We start from the raw sequence: 13,330 nt of genomic DNA, 5'->3' as shown, positions 1-13,330 counted from the left end.
ATTACCAATTAAACTTAAACTTCTTGTTTAAACTTAAGCCATGTAGGAAATTACATACAGGTTAAACTCGTTTTCAGAGGTCATGACCCCTAAATGCTCAGAAACATCTGTAGGTTTCTCCCCCAGCTGGACTCTGGAGGTTTTTTAGCTCCGTTAAATGAGGCTGTGGCGCCATCTGCTGGTGGTCCTGATGCTGATCGACCCGGATGAAACGGCTCCTCTCTGCATGTCAGGGAGCATCTTTTCATGTGCATCATCCGTGAAGTCCTCAGGGAGCGATTCCTCTCAGAGCCGACGATCATTCAGCGTTAACCAGACGGCTCGGCAGAACATCGACCTGCAGAACCGCAGGGAGGACCTTCAATAATTCATCAGAGGCCGTTAAACTGACCGTGGGGATAATTATGAGAGCAGCCGATTTCATTTTCTGATCACTCAGGCGAGTCCAAACCGCATTCAAGACGCCATCTGTGGTCCCTGGAGTGACTGTGTGCGGCCCCCCAGCCCAGGTGGCTGATGCAGAGGGAGAGTTTTGATTTGAAATCTTACAAAAGAAAATGTTAGGCACATCCATCCATCCACTGACTTTTACTCAGATCACTTTTAATTCATTTATTAAAATTGGCTAAATACAGCAATTATGAAGGAAGAAAAGACCCAGATCCTGTTCTCGCTGCTGTGAACAGAGAATTTTCTTTTCTTTTAATACGACAAATCTCTTTTTAAGTTTTGGATCTGCAGTGATTTACACGTCTCACCCCTACAGAAAATCATCCAAATATTGAATGCTCAAATATTTGCTGTAGCAGTAAAAATAAATAAACGTTTTGTCTAAGTGTGGATACCATTTCCAGACTGATCACTACTTTATTGCTCATCAGTTTATTAGTTCAGGTCACAACATGTTGCTGTTTCAGATCTTTTAGCCTATTTCATGTTTTAAATCTTGTTGATTTCAGTGATTTCTTGTCTCTACACCTCTGACTTTGCTTTGTAAAGTCCAAATATGACCAAATGATGGTTTAACAAGAGCAGCAACATCATTTCCACACAGGCTCTGGTTGGCTTGGAGCTTTGTCTTTTGCCCTGATAAACAAAATGATCATTTAAAAACTACATTTTTATTTAGTCGGGTTATCTTTGATGATAGAATTTGTTCGATGAAAAACATTTGTAGGCGGAGCTCTTAAAGCTGCGGTTCATTTCCACACGTGACGAGAAGGAAAGACGCCATCAGCCACGGTGGATGTTAGCGTTTATTTTCAAACTTCCACAGCGGAACAGGAAATATCTGAGAGGCTATACAGAGAGACGGAGGTGAGATCGGCTCCTTCATGGGGACTGGTCGGGGGTGCCGGAGTGGTGGCTCGGTGGGGTGTACTTGCCCTCCTTTATCAACTTGTCACGCTGCTGGCGGATCTGGTACAGCCTCTGATGCTGCAGGGACGAAGAAAAGATGGAGGTCAGATACCAACAGGACACTGAAATCGATCCGTAACGGGTCAGGTGCCGCGGTGCTCAGGTGTTTTAGAGCCTTGAGATTCCATAAAAATATCATCTGCATTCTATTCTGGTCCACAAGTCAGGGGAGCGAAAACAAAAACTGAGAAGTACTTAATTATCGTCTCTTGGAGGTGAAGTTAGCTACTGTAAAACAAACTATCACATAGCACAAGCTGGTTTGGTTGTTTCCTTTAAAATTAAATTCAATTCAACTTTATTTATAATAAAGTTGAATTCAATTAACATATCATCTGAAGTCTCTTTGGCTTGGCTTTGCAGCAATCCCTCATACTGAGCATGCATGAAGCGACAGTGGAGAGGAAATCCTCCAGCAGAACCAGCTGCGTCCTGCTCTGAAACAACCTGAGATCACTCACCGTCTTCTGCCTGTGCATGCACTCGTAGAAATCCTCAAACTCCACCTGGCACTCCTTCTTGGCTCGGGTCTGGCCGATGCCATGGGAGCATTCGATCCACTCTTTCTCGAAGGCGTGGCAACGCGCCGCCCGCTTGTGTGGCTGCTCTCCACTCTGCGCCAGCAGCCAGCGGTCCACGTTGATGCCGAGCCGTGATTGGACGTCAACAAACGGCATGGTGCTGCTGGCAGAAGAGGAGCCGTTTAAAAACTACGGTGTGGGATGAGATGGATGGAAAGTAGGAAGTTTATGATGTGAACACAGAGTAGTAAAACTTTAAACTCTTTACATGATTATTGAGCATAGTTTAGAAAAAAGATCCAGTTGCATAACAACAAAATTCATCTATAAGGGTGAAGGAGGGAGAAAGTTTTTATTTCTATAGACATTTCTACTTCTATACCCCCTTCAAACTGATTCATTTGGCAAAACATACAAAAGAAAACTTGGCCTAAAAATATTCTGACTAAAACACCTAAAAGTTTAGGAAATCCGACCTAGCTACTGTTGGCCAATCGGAGTTTCTGATTTTCTTTGAACTCCAACTTGCATTTTTGGGGACTATAATAAATGTATTTGTCTAAAGGTTATTAGAATTTAATAGTAAATAAAACAAAAAATGGTCAAGAAATGAAATATTGCTGCAGGTTCCTTGAAAGAGGTGGTAGTTTGGAATGGAAGCAGAAACGAAGGAATAACAAGAGGAGCTGATTCCTCCTACACAGGCAGGAATTAGACACTTCTGGACCCGGACCTAAGCCCCCAACCTCTATCTGATTTTTACTAACTTAACTCAAAATAAAGAGAGACCAAGAATAGAATGTTTATTGGTGTGTCTTAGGTTTTGATGCATTTACTGAGAAGAAAACCCAGATCTTTCTGGGATTTGTGTACAGAACACCAGTAAAACTTAATCAAGGGACCAAAGCGAATTTTCTTTAGGAACTACTGAATACTTAATGTAATCTAACCATTTGTTGTTACCATATAGGAAAAATACATTGAAACAACAAGTTACACTTAAAAAACTGACGGTGTGGCTGTTGGTTCCCCAGGATCATCTGTAAATGCTGCATTTATGCGCCCACATTTAACTGAATATACAGATTCTGTCGTGTTCAGCTGCACTACTTTACGTAACCAGGGTAGTTACGAAGCCGTTTTGTCTTTAGTTTTGGCTCTGACCATAAGCAGTGACAGATTAATTACCCTTCCATACTATCATACACTAAATTTGATCACAATACATTATTGTGATTATGGTAAAAGACTGTTACCAGCTTGATGCAGTCTTTTAGGTAACTTAGTTGCTGTGACTTCATGTCAATTATAGCCCCATAAATACAAACACTGTCCTTAAAATACACATTTAATAATGTAACGTATATTAAAAGAAATTTAAAGAAGATGCTTCATGACACAAGTTACATAAGAGGGTGATTTTTTTAAATCACTAAACTGCACACAGTTACAAAATTTAATTATATTTTTGAATTTAATGATGCTCTAAAAAAAACCAGCAGTGTTGTAAATAGCTAAAATAACAATATTTACATTAACAATAGTTTAATCCTGACAATATTGGCAGTTTTTTTTTTTTTTTTTTGCTTTTCAGACATTATTAATTGGAATTTATTGTTGTCAAGATAAGAAATCTTTCACAATAACGATAAAACGATATGATAAAGGCCCAGGCCTACTGCAAAGTTATCCATTTTATTTTACATTTTGTTAAAATATCTTAGGTTCCTATTGTACATCTCTTTGAGCTCTAATCATTCATTAATTAAAAAAAGTGAAAATAAATATTTCACAAGTTAAGAGGACAAGGAAAACAATGTGGACTAATAATGACATCTCTACTTTATTACTCATTATATTATGAGAAATCTTAGTAATAGTCAATTGAGGAATCTGTCGTCTATTTTAGAACATTTTGCACCCCTACACCAGAGTCTTTTAACATTTTAAACAGGCCACACACACGTAAAGAAGCATCCTACAGGCAGTAAAAAGATGTTTAATTAATAAACATATGTTTATGATGGGTTAATGGTCGGACACCAGAAAAACAGACCCATTTTCTCATCTGCAGAGACCAACTTTAGGTCTGATAATACCGTCAGGTTTCCTCCAGTTAGCCAAGCGGCTAACAGATAAATATACACAGAGACGTTCACTCAACTTAATTTGAAAGGTTTATGCAATAAACATAAACTAAATATACAAAATACATTATTTCATGTGCAGCGTGGGTCTGATTAAAGGAAATAATTGTCAATCTGTCCGCAGATTCTTCTTCAATGACAGGCTGCTAATGCTAACGATCCTATCCCAATAAATTCATCCCAAAACACCATTTTAAATATATTTTTTAAAACTCTGAGGTGAAGCCTATTAAATCTAAGGCCATAGAAATGTCAAATTTCAGCATTAGAGCGTCTTTATTTACCGTGTTTAACGTTTTCTCCGAGTCGCTTTAACCTTCCTCCGCTTTACGGCAGATTAGACGAAAACACGGCAGCCGGAAACTGGTTTGCTTCCGGGTTCTCAAATCGGATAAACACGCAGCAGCGCCCCCTAGCGGATCATTGGTGTTGAGCAGGTGAAACACAAATCTACATTGTTTTATTTTATTTCATGAATAAATGTGTTTATTTTATTTATCTATTTCAAGCATTTCGAACATAAAATATAGAAGAAAAAAGAACTTTAAGTTGTAAATATATAAAAACTACTACAATACTACTTCTACTACTAATAAAGATGATGAGATTAATAGTAATAATGATAAACAACATAAACTAATCTAAGAATGAAATAGATTTTTTGAGAAAGAGTCAGCAGAAGAAAACTATAATAATAATAATAATAATAATAATAATAATAATAATAATAATAACAAATTATGTAATTAGTATAATAAACAAGTTTCACTTTTTGATTAGAATTACTGGGGGAAAAAAATAACTTTTTCATGATATTCTAATTATATAATCAGCACCTGTAGTACGATGGATATAAAATGCTGCGATTTCTGTGATTTTAAAAGAATGAACCTAAACCATTTCTTTTCAAAACTTTTGTCACTTTTATTGTGGTTAATATCTGTACAATTCAACTGGAAATAAAAAAACAAATATATAATAAATGTAAAACTTTGCAGCATAAATTAACTAAACTTAACTCCTAAACAGCATTTAGTATTCTGGATGTCACTTCTCCTTTCCACTCTGTAAAAACCCACCGATATAAAAATAATTTCTCCATCTATCTATGAAGCTCATTAATGATTTAATAAATAGGAATAGATTTCAATGACATGATTGTGACTCAGTAGAAAGTGTGTGAATATCGGATGCTAATGTTGTGACGAGTGTTTTATGAACTTTATGAGTTCACTTTTTTTCTTGTATGCTATTTATTTTATATTTTACACTTTATTTTGTGGCCGACAGACTCCGACCAAAGAAAGGTGCAGCCACAACGAGATAGAGGTTACGCAGGTTCAACATTTTACCTGGTACTTATTTTTCAGTTGAATCAAGCAATTGTGCTCTAATATAATATAAAATATAAATACAGCCACCATAGAAAGTCTATACAGATGTTTTACTTTTTAATTTTAACAGCTGTGTTAAACCAAGATATAATAACACTGTTTTATGCCGTAGCTGGTCTCTATATGTGAGGATTCATGAAGTGCACAGGTTTTTAAACCCCTCCCGGTATAACAGACAACAAACCAAATGGCTTTGGTGCAACATAAAACTGTTTATTTATTCATTTTCCCCTCATAAAACTCCACAGTCTCACAGTCCTGCTAGCGCAGCACCTCACATCGAGGCTTTAGCCGCAACGAGAACAGAAAAACACAGCTCCTTTAATCGTAACACTTAAATATTGCCATCTATAAAACCGGTTCAAAGAAAGAAAGAACGTTCTGTGTTCCTAAAGGGGCGTAACACTCGTTTGGACTCTTTCAGGAAGGCCCGGTTTTCCCGTCTGTGGTACATTCGTTTATTCTGAAAGAGAGGCAAAAATCAGCGACGTGTGTAGACCAAACAGCACCGCCAAGTCACGTAAGCAGCAGAATCCATAAAGCTACTCTGAGATGAAAAATAAAAGCGGTTCCTGGGAACCTTTTCAAACAGAAGCACGGAGGTGATCCAAAGCTAAGAAACGGGTCGGGCTGTGAGGGAGAGAAGCTCGGCGTTTGGCTCCAAAACTAAGAGTTCACAAGTGATACTGGGTTGTAAAAATGACCAGAGCAACACAGGCCTATAAAAGAAATGGAAATTAATAAATTATGTTTAGTTCTTGAATCACAGCATTGATTAAAACACATGAAAACATCATTTAAGGTCAAAAATACTGAGCGGCAAACGTAAAATTTTGGAGGCAAACGTTTCTCTCACCCCATCCAACAGAAAGGCTCCATTTTTTTTTTTTTTGGTTGTACCACAGACTTTTGTTTTTCACTCAAGTAAACATGTTTACAGCAACAGATGTTGAAAAGCAAATTAAAATACAAAAAAAATAAAAATAAAGATAAATAAGACATTCAGATAAAGTGCACAAGTGCCGAGTCAAATAAAATGACAAAGTGTGTCGCACAAATACATTCATCACATGTTCCGTCGTTCATGCACATAAAACCGGGTTGGACAGGTGAGACTTTACAGAGCAAGGTGTGTGTGTGTGTGTGTGTGTGTGTGTGGGGGGTGGGGGGGTGGGGGGTGGATGTGCTGGTCAGTGAGCGGCGCTCAAACGCACGCCTGGAGCCGGGTCACGCACCAGAAACAAACCAGAGGAGAGGTTCTGATGGACGACATGGATGCAACGCTGCCTGGCTCAGAGGAATTACTTCCAATGCAATTAATATTTGAATTGACAGGACGTCTTCTGAAATGTTTTGATGACGATACAGAAATTCAGCAACAACCCATAAGTTGTTCAATAACAATTTACAGCTTTTCTTGGTTTAGAGTCTTCAGAAAAATCAGAAAATGGCACGATTTACAATCAACGACAACCGATACCGTGATACTTGGTATCGGTTCAGCAATTATCAGTAAGTTACTCAATAATTACATTTGTTCAAATAAGTTTCTTTTTTGTTATAAGTAAATATTTCTGTCCAAAAGCAGGACGTTTTTGGTTTAGAGTCTTCAGAAGGTTTAGGGACACCTCAGGAAACGGCACGATGTACGATACCGATACCCGATATCACAATACGCGGTGCAGCAATATCCGATCATTTCCCAAGTTAAAGCAAAATATTTTGCACCACGGGAGGATCTGTGATTGTTGTACACAAAACTGGAAAATCTATATTTTTGTGTCTGAAACCGATAATTGTGCAATCCATAAATTTAGCAACTTCCATCATTTGCTAAATATTCTTGAAAATTAAAAAAAAAAAAAAAGTTTATTTTTTGTTTCAGCTTTGGGCCGATAGCAACAACCGATGGCGGAATGTCAGGTTGTTTTTTTAACGTTGTCCAAAAGGGTAGGGACATAAATATAATGCATATAATAGTAAGTATTATATGCATTAAAGGAATGTTATCATCTGTAGTCGATATTAGTTGAAACGTTCATATCGGTGCATCCCTAGTCTGCATCACAGGGCGGTTCATGAAATGGTAAAACATACCATACTAACAATATCATGATATTTAAATTCAATAACTATTTTTTTCCAACAGCAATAATAAGAATTCATATATTGCTGAAGATAAAACAAACAAAAAGGAAGATGTTCCAGTTCAGCTGGACAAAACTACATCTAGAAAAAATAAAAATGTGGTAAAGTTTCTGGTTAAAGTTATATCTTCACCTTGAATTGGGTAAAGTCTTTGGACATAATAAAATGTTATGTTGGATTTATTTATTTTTTGTTTCATGTCTATAAATATTCATAAAATCTTCTCATTAAGTCCAGAGTCAGCAGTCTCATTAGACTTTTAACATTTATGCAGTTCAAATTGTTAATTAAATTAACTATTCAGTGGTTTTGTTTCAGAAAATCTGAAAAACAATTTAAGCAACAACAGAATTCAGCTGAAATATTTTGGCTTTGTACTTTTTAGCAGTTGATACAAAACTCTTTTTAGACTATAAACTTGGGTCTTTTCTTTTTCTCAGGGCGTTTTGGGCCGTCATCATCAGAACTCTCTCTCTTTTATTCATTTCTGCAGCGTGCGCCGCTCCCTCGCTCCACCTGCAGCCTCCTCATCCTCCTCTGTGCAGGAAGAGCGAGAATCGGCTGTGGCTTCGTCCTCTGAAGGTAAACTCTCAGGAAACTTGTTGCCCTTTTAAAACTTCCAGGCAAAAAAAACCAAATAAATGGCTCATGCAGCCTCATGCACGCTGCAAACCCCCCAAAAAAGAACAATTTGCTGATGTCAGAAACAGCAGAGGAAAAGAAAAGCAAACATTTGTACGTTTCCGTTCAAACACGCATCGATTTGTCTCACCAGTCTGTTTCTGTCTGCTGTGCTTGGTAACTCTCGCCTCATTTTCTCATTTTACCGTTTCTTTTTTGCATTTTTTTTCTTATGAATTTGTACTTTTTTGTTTTCTTTTTATGTTGTTTTCTTTTTTTTTTTTTGCTTAAGAAGCCAAGGCATTTTGCACCAAGGAGTAAACAACAAATCTCAGAGGTAGAACCCTGACCATTTACTCAGAAAGGAGATTGGCCGGTCGGTCAATAAGACGGAGAGGAGTAAACGAACGCCGTCTGGGTCTCAGACGTTAAAGCAGCTGACGGGAGACGACAGGAGGAGGGGTGAAGGTAAATGTTCAGGGTTGTGAGAGTTTTTGTGCAATCCTGAGAGCTGTGCTTCTCTCAGACGTACAGGATGACGTTGCTGTCTGCAGGGCAGTGAAGGCCGTCGGTGGGGGGGTTCAGGGATCTGCAGGAGGGGAGCTGCAGCTGCTGGCAGCTTTTGGGGAGGGGAGAGTCACAGTCGTCCGACGTCAGCTCGGCGATGTCGTCCGACTGAGTGTCCGACATCTCCAGGTCGCTGCGGATGCTCTCCGGCTGGGCCAGGGTGACGTCTCGGAGCCCGTCCCGGACCGACGCCCCCGGGGACAGTCCCAGCGCCGAGCAGGACAGAGCCCCGCCCCTTCTGGAGCTGCAGTCCTGAGGCTCCTCCCCCCCTGAGGCGGCCGCTGTGGCAGCAGAGCCTGGCTGCGGGGCCAGGTCCTCCTCACTGGTCAGGCAGAGATGGCTGGGTTTGGTCTCGATGTCCACCTGGATCTCCAGGTTGGTGCAGTCCCTGCGGGGAAGAGATTTGAGACGGGTCAGTCAGCGGGAAGCTTCTGCAATAAAAGATATAAAGAGGTCCGAAAATGCAGGAAATGTGGTGATATGTTGTTATATTTCATTTTCAGCTGTCTGGTCAGTAGGCAGGACGGTCCGCTGACCTTCCTCCTGTAGAAGGTGCGCAGCGTGGTGCTTCCTATGTGACCGCCAGCCTGTTTTCCTCTCTGGCATCGCGTCAAACAGACTTTAAAGCCCAGGAACCGTGAGACGGAAAAACTTTATTTTAACGATGAGCTTTAAAAGCTCATCATTTCAAATCCTGCAACAGATTCATGATCTGCAACGATGAGCGGTCCAGTCCTGGTCCTGTTGTTCTATTCAATTCAGTTTTATTTATAAAGCACCAATTCACAACACGTCATCTTAAGGCTCTTTCCAAAGTCAAATTCAATCAGATTATACAGATTGGTTAGAAAGTTCTGACCAATCTGTATAAAATTGCCCTTAACCATCATCATCTCTGGCAGGATGCAAAGGGTCCTTAATGAAGACTAAAGCCCAGGAGCAAAATCTTTGTTCGATTTAAATTCAATTTTATTTATATAGCGGCAATTCATGAAACACGTCATCTCAAGGCTCTTTCCAAAGTCAGACTCCATCAGATCCTCCAGGTTGGTGAGAAAGTTTCCTCTCTAAGGAAACCCAGCAGGTTGCATCAAGTCTCTCCAAGCAGCATTCACTCCTCCTGAAAGAGCGTAGAGCCACAGTGGACAGTCGTCTGCATTGTTGATGGCTTTGCAGCAATCCCTCATACTGAGCATGCATGAAGCGACAGTGGAGAGGAAAACTCCCCTTTAACAGGGAGGAGAACCTCCAGCAGAACCAGAACCAGGCTCAGTGTGAACGCTCATCTGCCTCCACCCACTGGGGCTTAGAGAAGACAGAGCAGAGACACAGAAAGCTCAGAAGCTCACATTGACCCAGGAGTACTTTCTATGTTAGAGAAGACAGAGCAGAGACACAGAAAGCACAGAAGCTCACATTGACCCAGGAGTACTTTCTATGTTAGAGAAGACAGAGCAGAGACACAGAAAGCTCAGAAGCTCACATTGACCCAGGAGTACTTTCTATGTTAGATGGTAATAGAGGATGATCTGCCTCCCCTGATGATGTCACAGCTAACAGTGAGCTGCCCTGTGCTCAGAAACCAACGACCACCGCGTTTATCATTTATTTCAGTCCGCCGTAGCGTCGCCTCACCTGTCAGGTAAGGTGTAGGAGGAAATGATGGATCCGGCCATTCCTCGGGTGCTGGCGCAGTCGCTTCCTGCTCCCAAGCTTCCCGTCTCTCTCTGGGCGGACTCCTTGGCGAGCTCCCCCGGCTGAACTTCCAACCTGGAGCAGCGAAACACATCTTAGGTCAGCAAATCGTTAGAATCAGTAAAACTCTGAATAAAAAGCGCCGTCTGACTTCCTCACCTGCTGTACTTGCTGGTCCGAGTCCCCAGGGCGCCACCGGCGAGCGTGTTAAAGTGCGGAGTGTCTCCCAGGTTCCCAGGGGCCACGGAGAGGCCCTCGCTGGGGGACGTGGTGCTCAGACCGCTGACCGCGCCGTCCAGGCTGCTCTCGCCGAGGCTCGGGGACTTCAGGGCGCGCCAAGCGTCCGCCACTGCCCAACCAGACGGAGAGAAGGTTTTACATCCAGAAGAGGTTTTACTGTCGTCTGGTGTGAAGGAGGCTTTGAGGTCTCAGCGAGGCTCACCTGTGATTGGTCCATCGTCTTCGTCGAAGTCGATCCGCACGCCGCGGCCCTTCCCTCTGCTGACGCCGCAGCCGCCTCCTCTGCAGAGCGAGATGGGAACAACGCCGTAGACGTAGGCCAGCATGATGGGAACGCCGATACCTGGAAGCAGTTCACATTCTCAGAAGGAGAAAACCGGCGACATCCGGCTTCATCTGCAGCGGCAGCGAACGCGGCGTTCCTTACCGACGCTGACGGCTGCGATGACCGGGGCGGTGATGACCGACAGGGCCACGCCCCCCGTGATGGCCAGATTCCTTCTGTGACGAGACGCCTTCTTCAGCTCGTAGTGGGCGTGGATCTGAGAGGGAAGACGACAGGAGTGTCTGTTTAAGCACAACGTCACCACTTTCAGCTCCTAAGCCGGACACTTTACTCCTTATTGAACTCGTCGTACTTTTTATTTGCTAAGTTTGAGCGGATGCATAAGGAAAGAAAGCAGAAAACCAAACACAGGCCAGAAAAAAATCACTTTAAAACAATCAATAAAGAGTCATCTTCTGTCCTTAAATGGTTTTATCTCTCCAAACTGAACGAGCTTGTATCGTCTCCCTTCCTGTCTTTGTTTCCTCTTTCCTGGTTAAAAACCCCATTAAAGTCTCCTTGTCTTTAGTTTTCTGCAGGTTCTGCAGTCTTTACCTTCAGCATCAAGAGAACAACGTCTCCATTAAACCAGATAAGCACCGATTAATCGGTCAGAATCCAAAGATCCGATCTGGACTGACGGAAACGCTCTTCAGTGTGGCGGTTGTTGCTGAAAGAAGTCCTCAGTGAGTTGAAAGGAAGTCAGAGGAGGCGCAGAAGCTGCTAGAAGCTTCTAGAGTGGAAAGGTTGCTGTCTGAGGAGAAGTGGTGGCGTTTAAACGTAGAGTTGGACATCAGATGAACGTACCGCATTTCCTGACCAGTTTACTTCCAGCTGTCTTAAAACATGCCGGATGTGGACAGGTCTGTTTTTCAGGAGGATTCAACACAGAAGTCAGATTTTATTTAATCCAGTCTGTTTCCTGGTAGTTTAAGAAAACAGGTTTCTGTGAAGGAAGGCCCAGTTTGACATATATCCAGAAAGCAGGAACACAAATGTTGGTATTTGTGGCTTTTAAAGACGTTCCCACAGTTCTCATGTGCAGATGCAGAAAGCTTCTGTGTCACAACCCCATAAAAATATCTGCCTAAGACGCCAAACATGATCTGTTGAAGCAGAACCTAATGAAGCTCTGATCGCTGGAAATCTAATCTATTACAGTTATTAATGTCCTCCATCACGCCGATAAAACACCAAGTGTCTAAATAAATGACGATCCACACCAAGCATCTTATGAAGACATCAGCAAGGGGCAGGAATGAGCCTGCAGTTCCACCCTCAGCCACTAGGTGGCGGTAAAAGGCGGTGGATGCATTTTGCTCCCACTTCAAAATGAAACCCTTTCTTCCAGTAAAAGCTGTTTTGTCTGACTGCAAATGATCACATCTAAATTATTTCTCAGAAGCACCAGAAAACCCACAGACCCAACCAACTACAGGCTTGTTTTTACCAGAAATAATAAAAAACACATTTAAATGAGAGATTCTGTTCTGTGTCTGGGAGCTGAACTGTATTTTTGTCCATTTGGGCAGAAAAAAGGTACATTTTGTTCAGACTGACGTTTGTCTGCTGGTAGAAACTCAGAGGATTTGGTCGTTTCTAAAAAACTTTCATCATTGAGGTCAAACTGACACTGAAGTGCCGTTGAGCAATGCTGTCAGTTCCTGATAATTGTGTCTGTGGTTTTCTGCCGCTGTGCAGCCTGCAGGGAGAAGTGACCAGAAGCTTTAGTGAATGAAGGGTGTGAATGGATGATGCGTGTGCGGGAAAGACGAGAGGAAGTGTTCGCTGGAAACGACGTGTTTGCACACGTATCTGATGACAGCGTGCAAATGAAGGTCCTGAACACACAGCTGACGTTTCACAAGGTGCGCGATCATTTCCTCCTAAAAAGTCCCTCCACTCTTCTTCCACAGTATCATTTCCATATTCCTTTTGGCAACTTATTGCATGCAAAACAAAAGCTAAAGTTACAAATATGTAAATGCTGAACTAAGTTTGGCTCATATTTCTGCCACGCTTCAGAGCTTTATCTTATTTTACGAGGATTAATCTAAACACGCTTTAATCCAGCTGTTTATACTATTTAAATATTTTCTACCCCATCTAAAAAAAAGCTTTAAAACTGAAACCTTTATTAAACTAACAAATTGTTCTGATTCTCCGTCATCTGATTTCAAAAGCTAATAAAGAAATAAAAAATAAACTAAATTTACCTAAAATAATCTATAAAAAAAGTTTCATGTCAACTTT

At 41.3% G+C, this 13,330-nt stretch overlaps 2 protein-coding genes across 4 annotated transcripts in view; both read right to left on the bottom strand.

Moving 5' to 3' along the window:
* Window positions 1-1,238: 1,238 nt before the first annotated feature.
* Window positions 1,239-4,483, bottom strand: ndufs5 (NADH:ubiquinone oxidoreductase subunit S5). Of its 3 annotated transcripts, none has more exons than XM_021312386.2 (3): window positions 4,372-4,483; window positions 1,881-2,103; window positions 1,239-1,437 (listed from the first exon to the last, which is right to left on the bottom strand). In XM_021312386.2, exons 2-3 carry the CDS (start codon window positions 2,094-2,096, stop codon window positions 1,333-1,335), a joined length of 321 nt encoding a protein of 106 aa, XP_021168061.1. In that variant the 5' UTR covers window positions 2,097-2,103; window positions 4,372-4,483; the 3' UTR covers window positions 1,239-1,332. The 3 variants fall into 3 exon arrangements, with proteins under 3 accessions (XP_021168061.1, XP_021168057.1, XP_012711111.1); XM_021312382.2 differs by having other exon boundaries at window positions 1,881-2,129; window positions 4,372-4,468; XM_012855657.3 differs by having other exon boundaries at window positions 1,881-2,100; window positions 4,372-4,468.
* A 1,190-nt stretch (window positions 4,484-5,673) lies between these two features.
* The window catches only part of rnf19b (ring finger protein 19B), a 55,773-nt gene continuing 48,116 nt past the window's right edge, over window positions 5,674-13,330 (bottom strand). The window contains exons 6-10 of the mRNA XM_036145767.1: window positions 11,180-11,294; window positions 10,955-11,095; window positions 10,672-10,861; window positions 10,453-10,587; window positions 5,674-9,205 (exon numbers count right to left, since the gene is read on the bottom strand). Of these exons, the coding sequence (XP_036001660.1) occupies window positions 8,773-9,205; window positions 10,453-10,587; window positions 10,672-10,861; window positions 10,955-11,095; window positions 11,180-11,294 (1,014 nt within the window). The 3' untranslated portion in view covers window positions 5,674-8,772. The remainder of the gene's footprint in view (window positions 9,206-10,452; window positions 10,588-10,671; window positions 10,862-10,954; window positions 11,096-11,179; window positions 11,295-13,330) is intronic.

This window comes from Fundulus heteroclitus, chromosome 13 (genome assembly GCF_011125445.2).
Source record: "Fundulus heteroclitus isolate FHET01 chromosome 13, MU-UCD_Fhet_4.1, whole genome shotgun sequence".
Classification (NCBI taxonomy): Eukaryota; Metazoa; Chordata; class Actinopteri; order Cyprinodontiformes; family Fundulidae; genus Fundulus; species Fundulus heteroclitus.
This window is presented reverse-complemented; position numbering and strand designations above follow the sequence as displayed.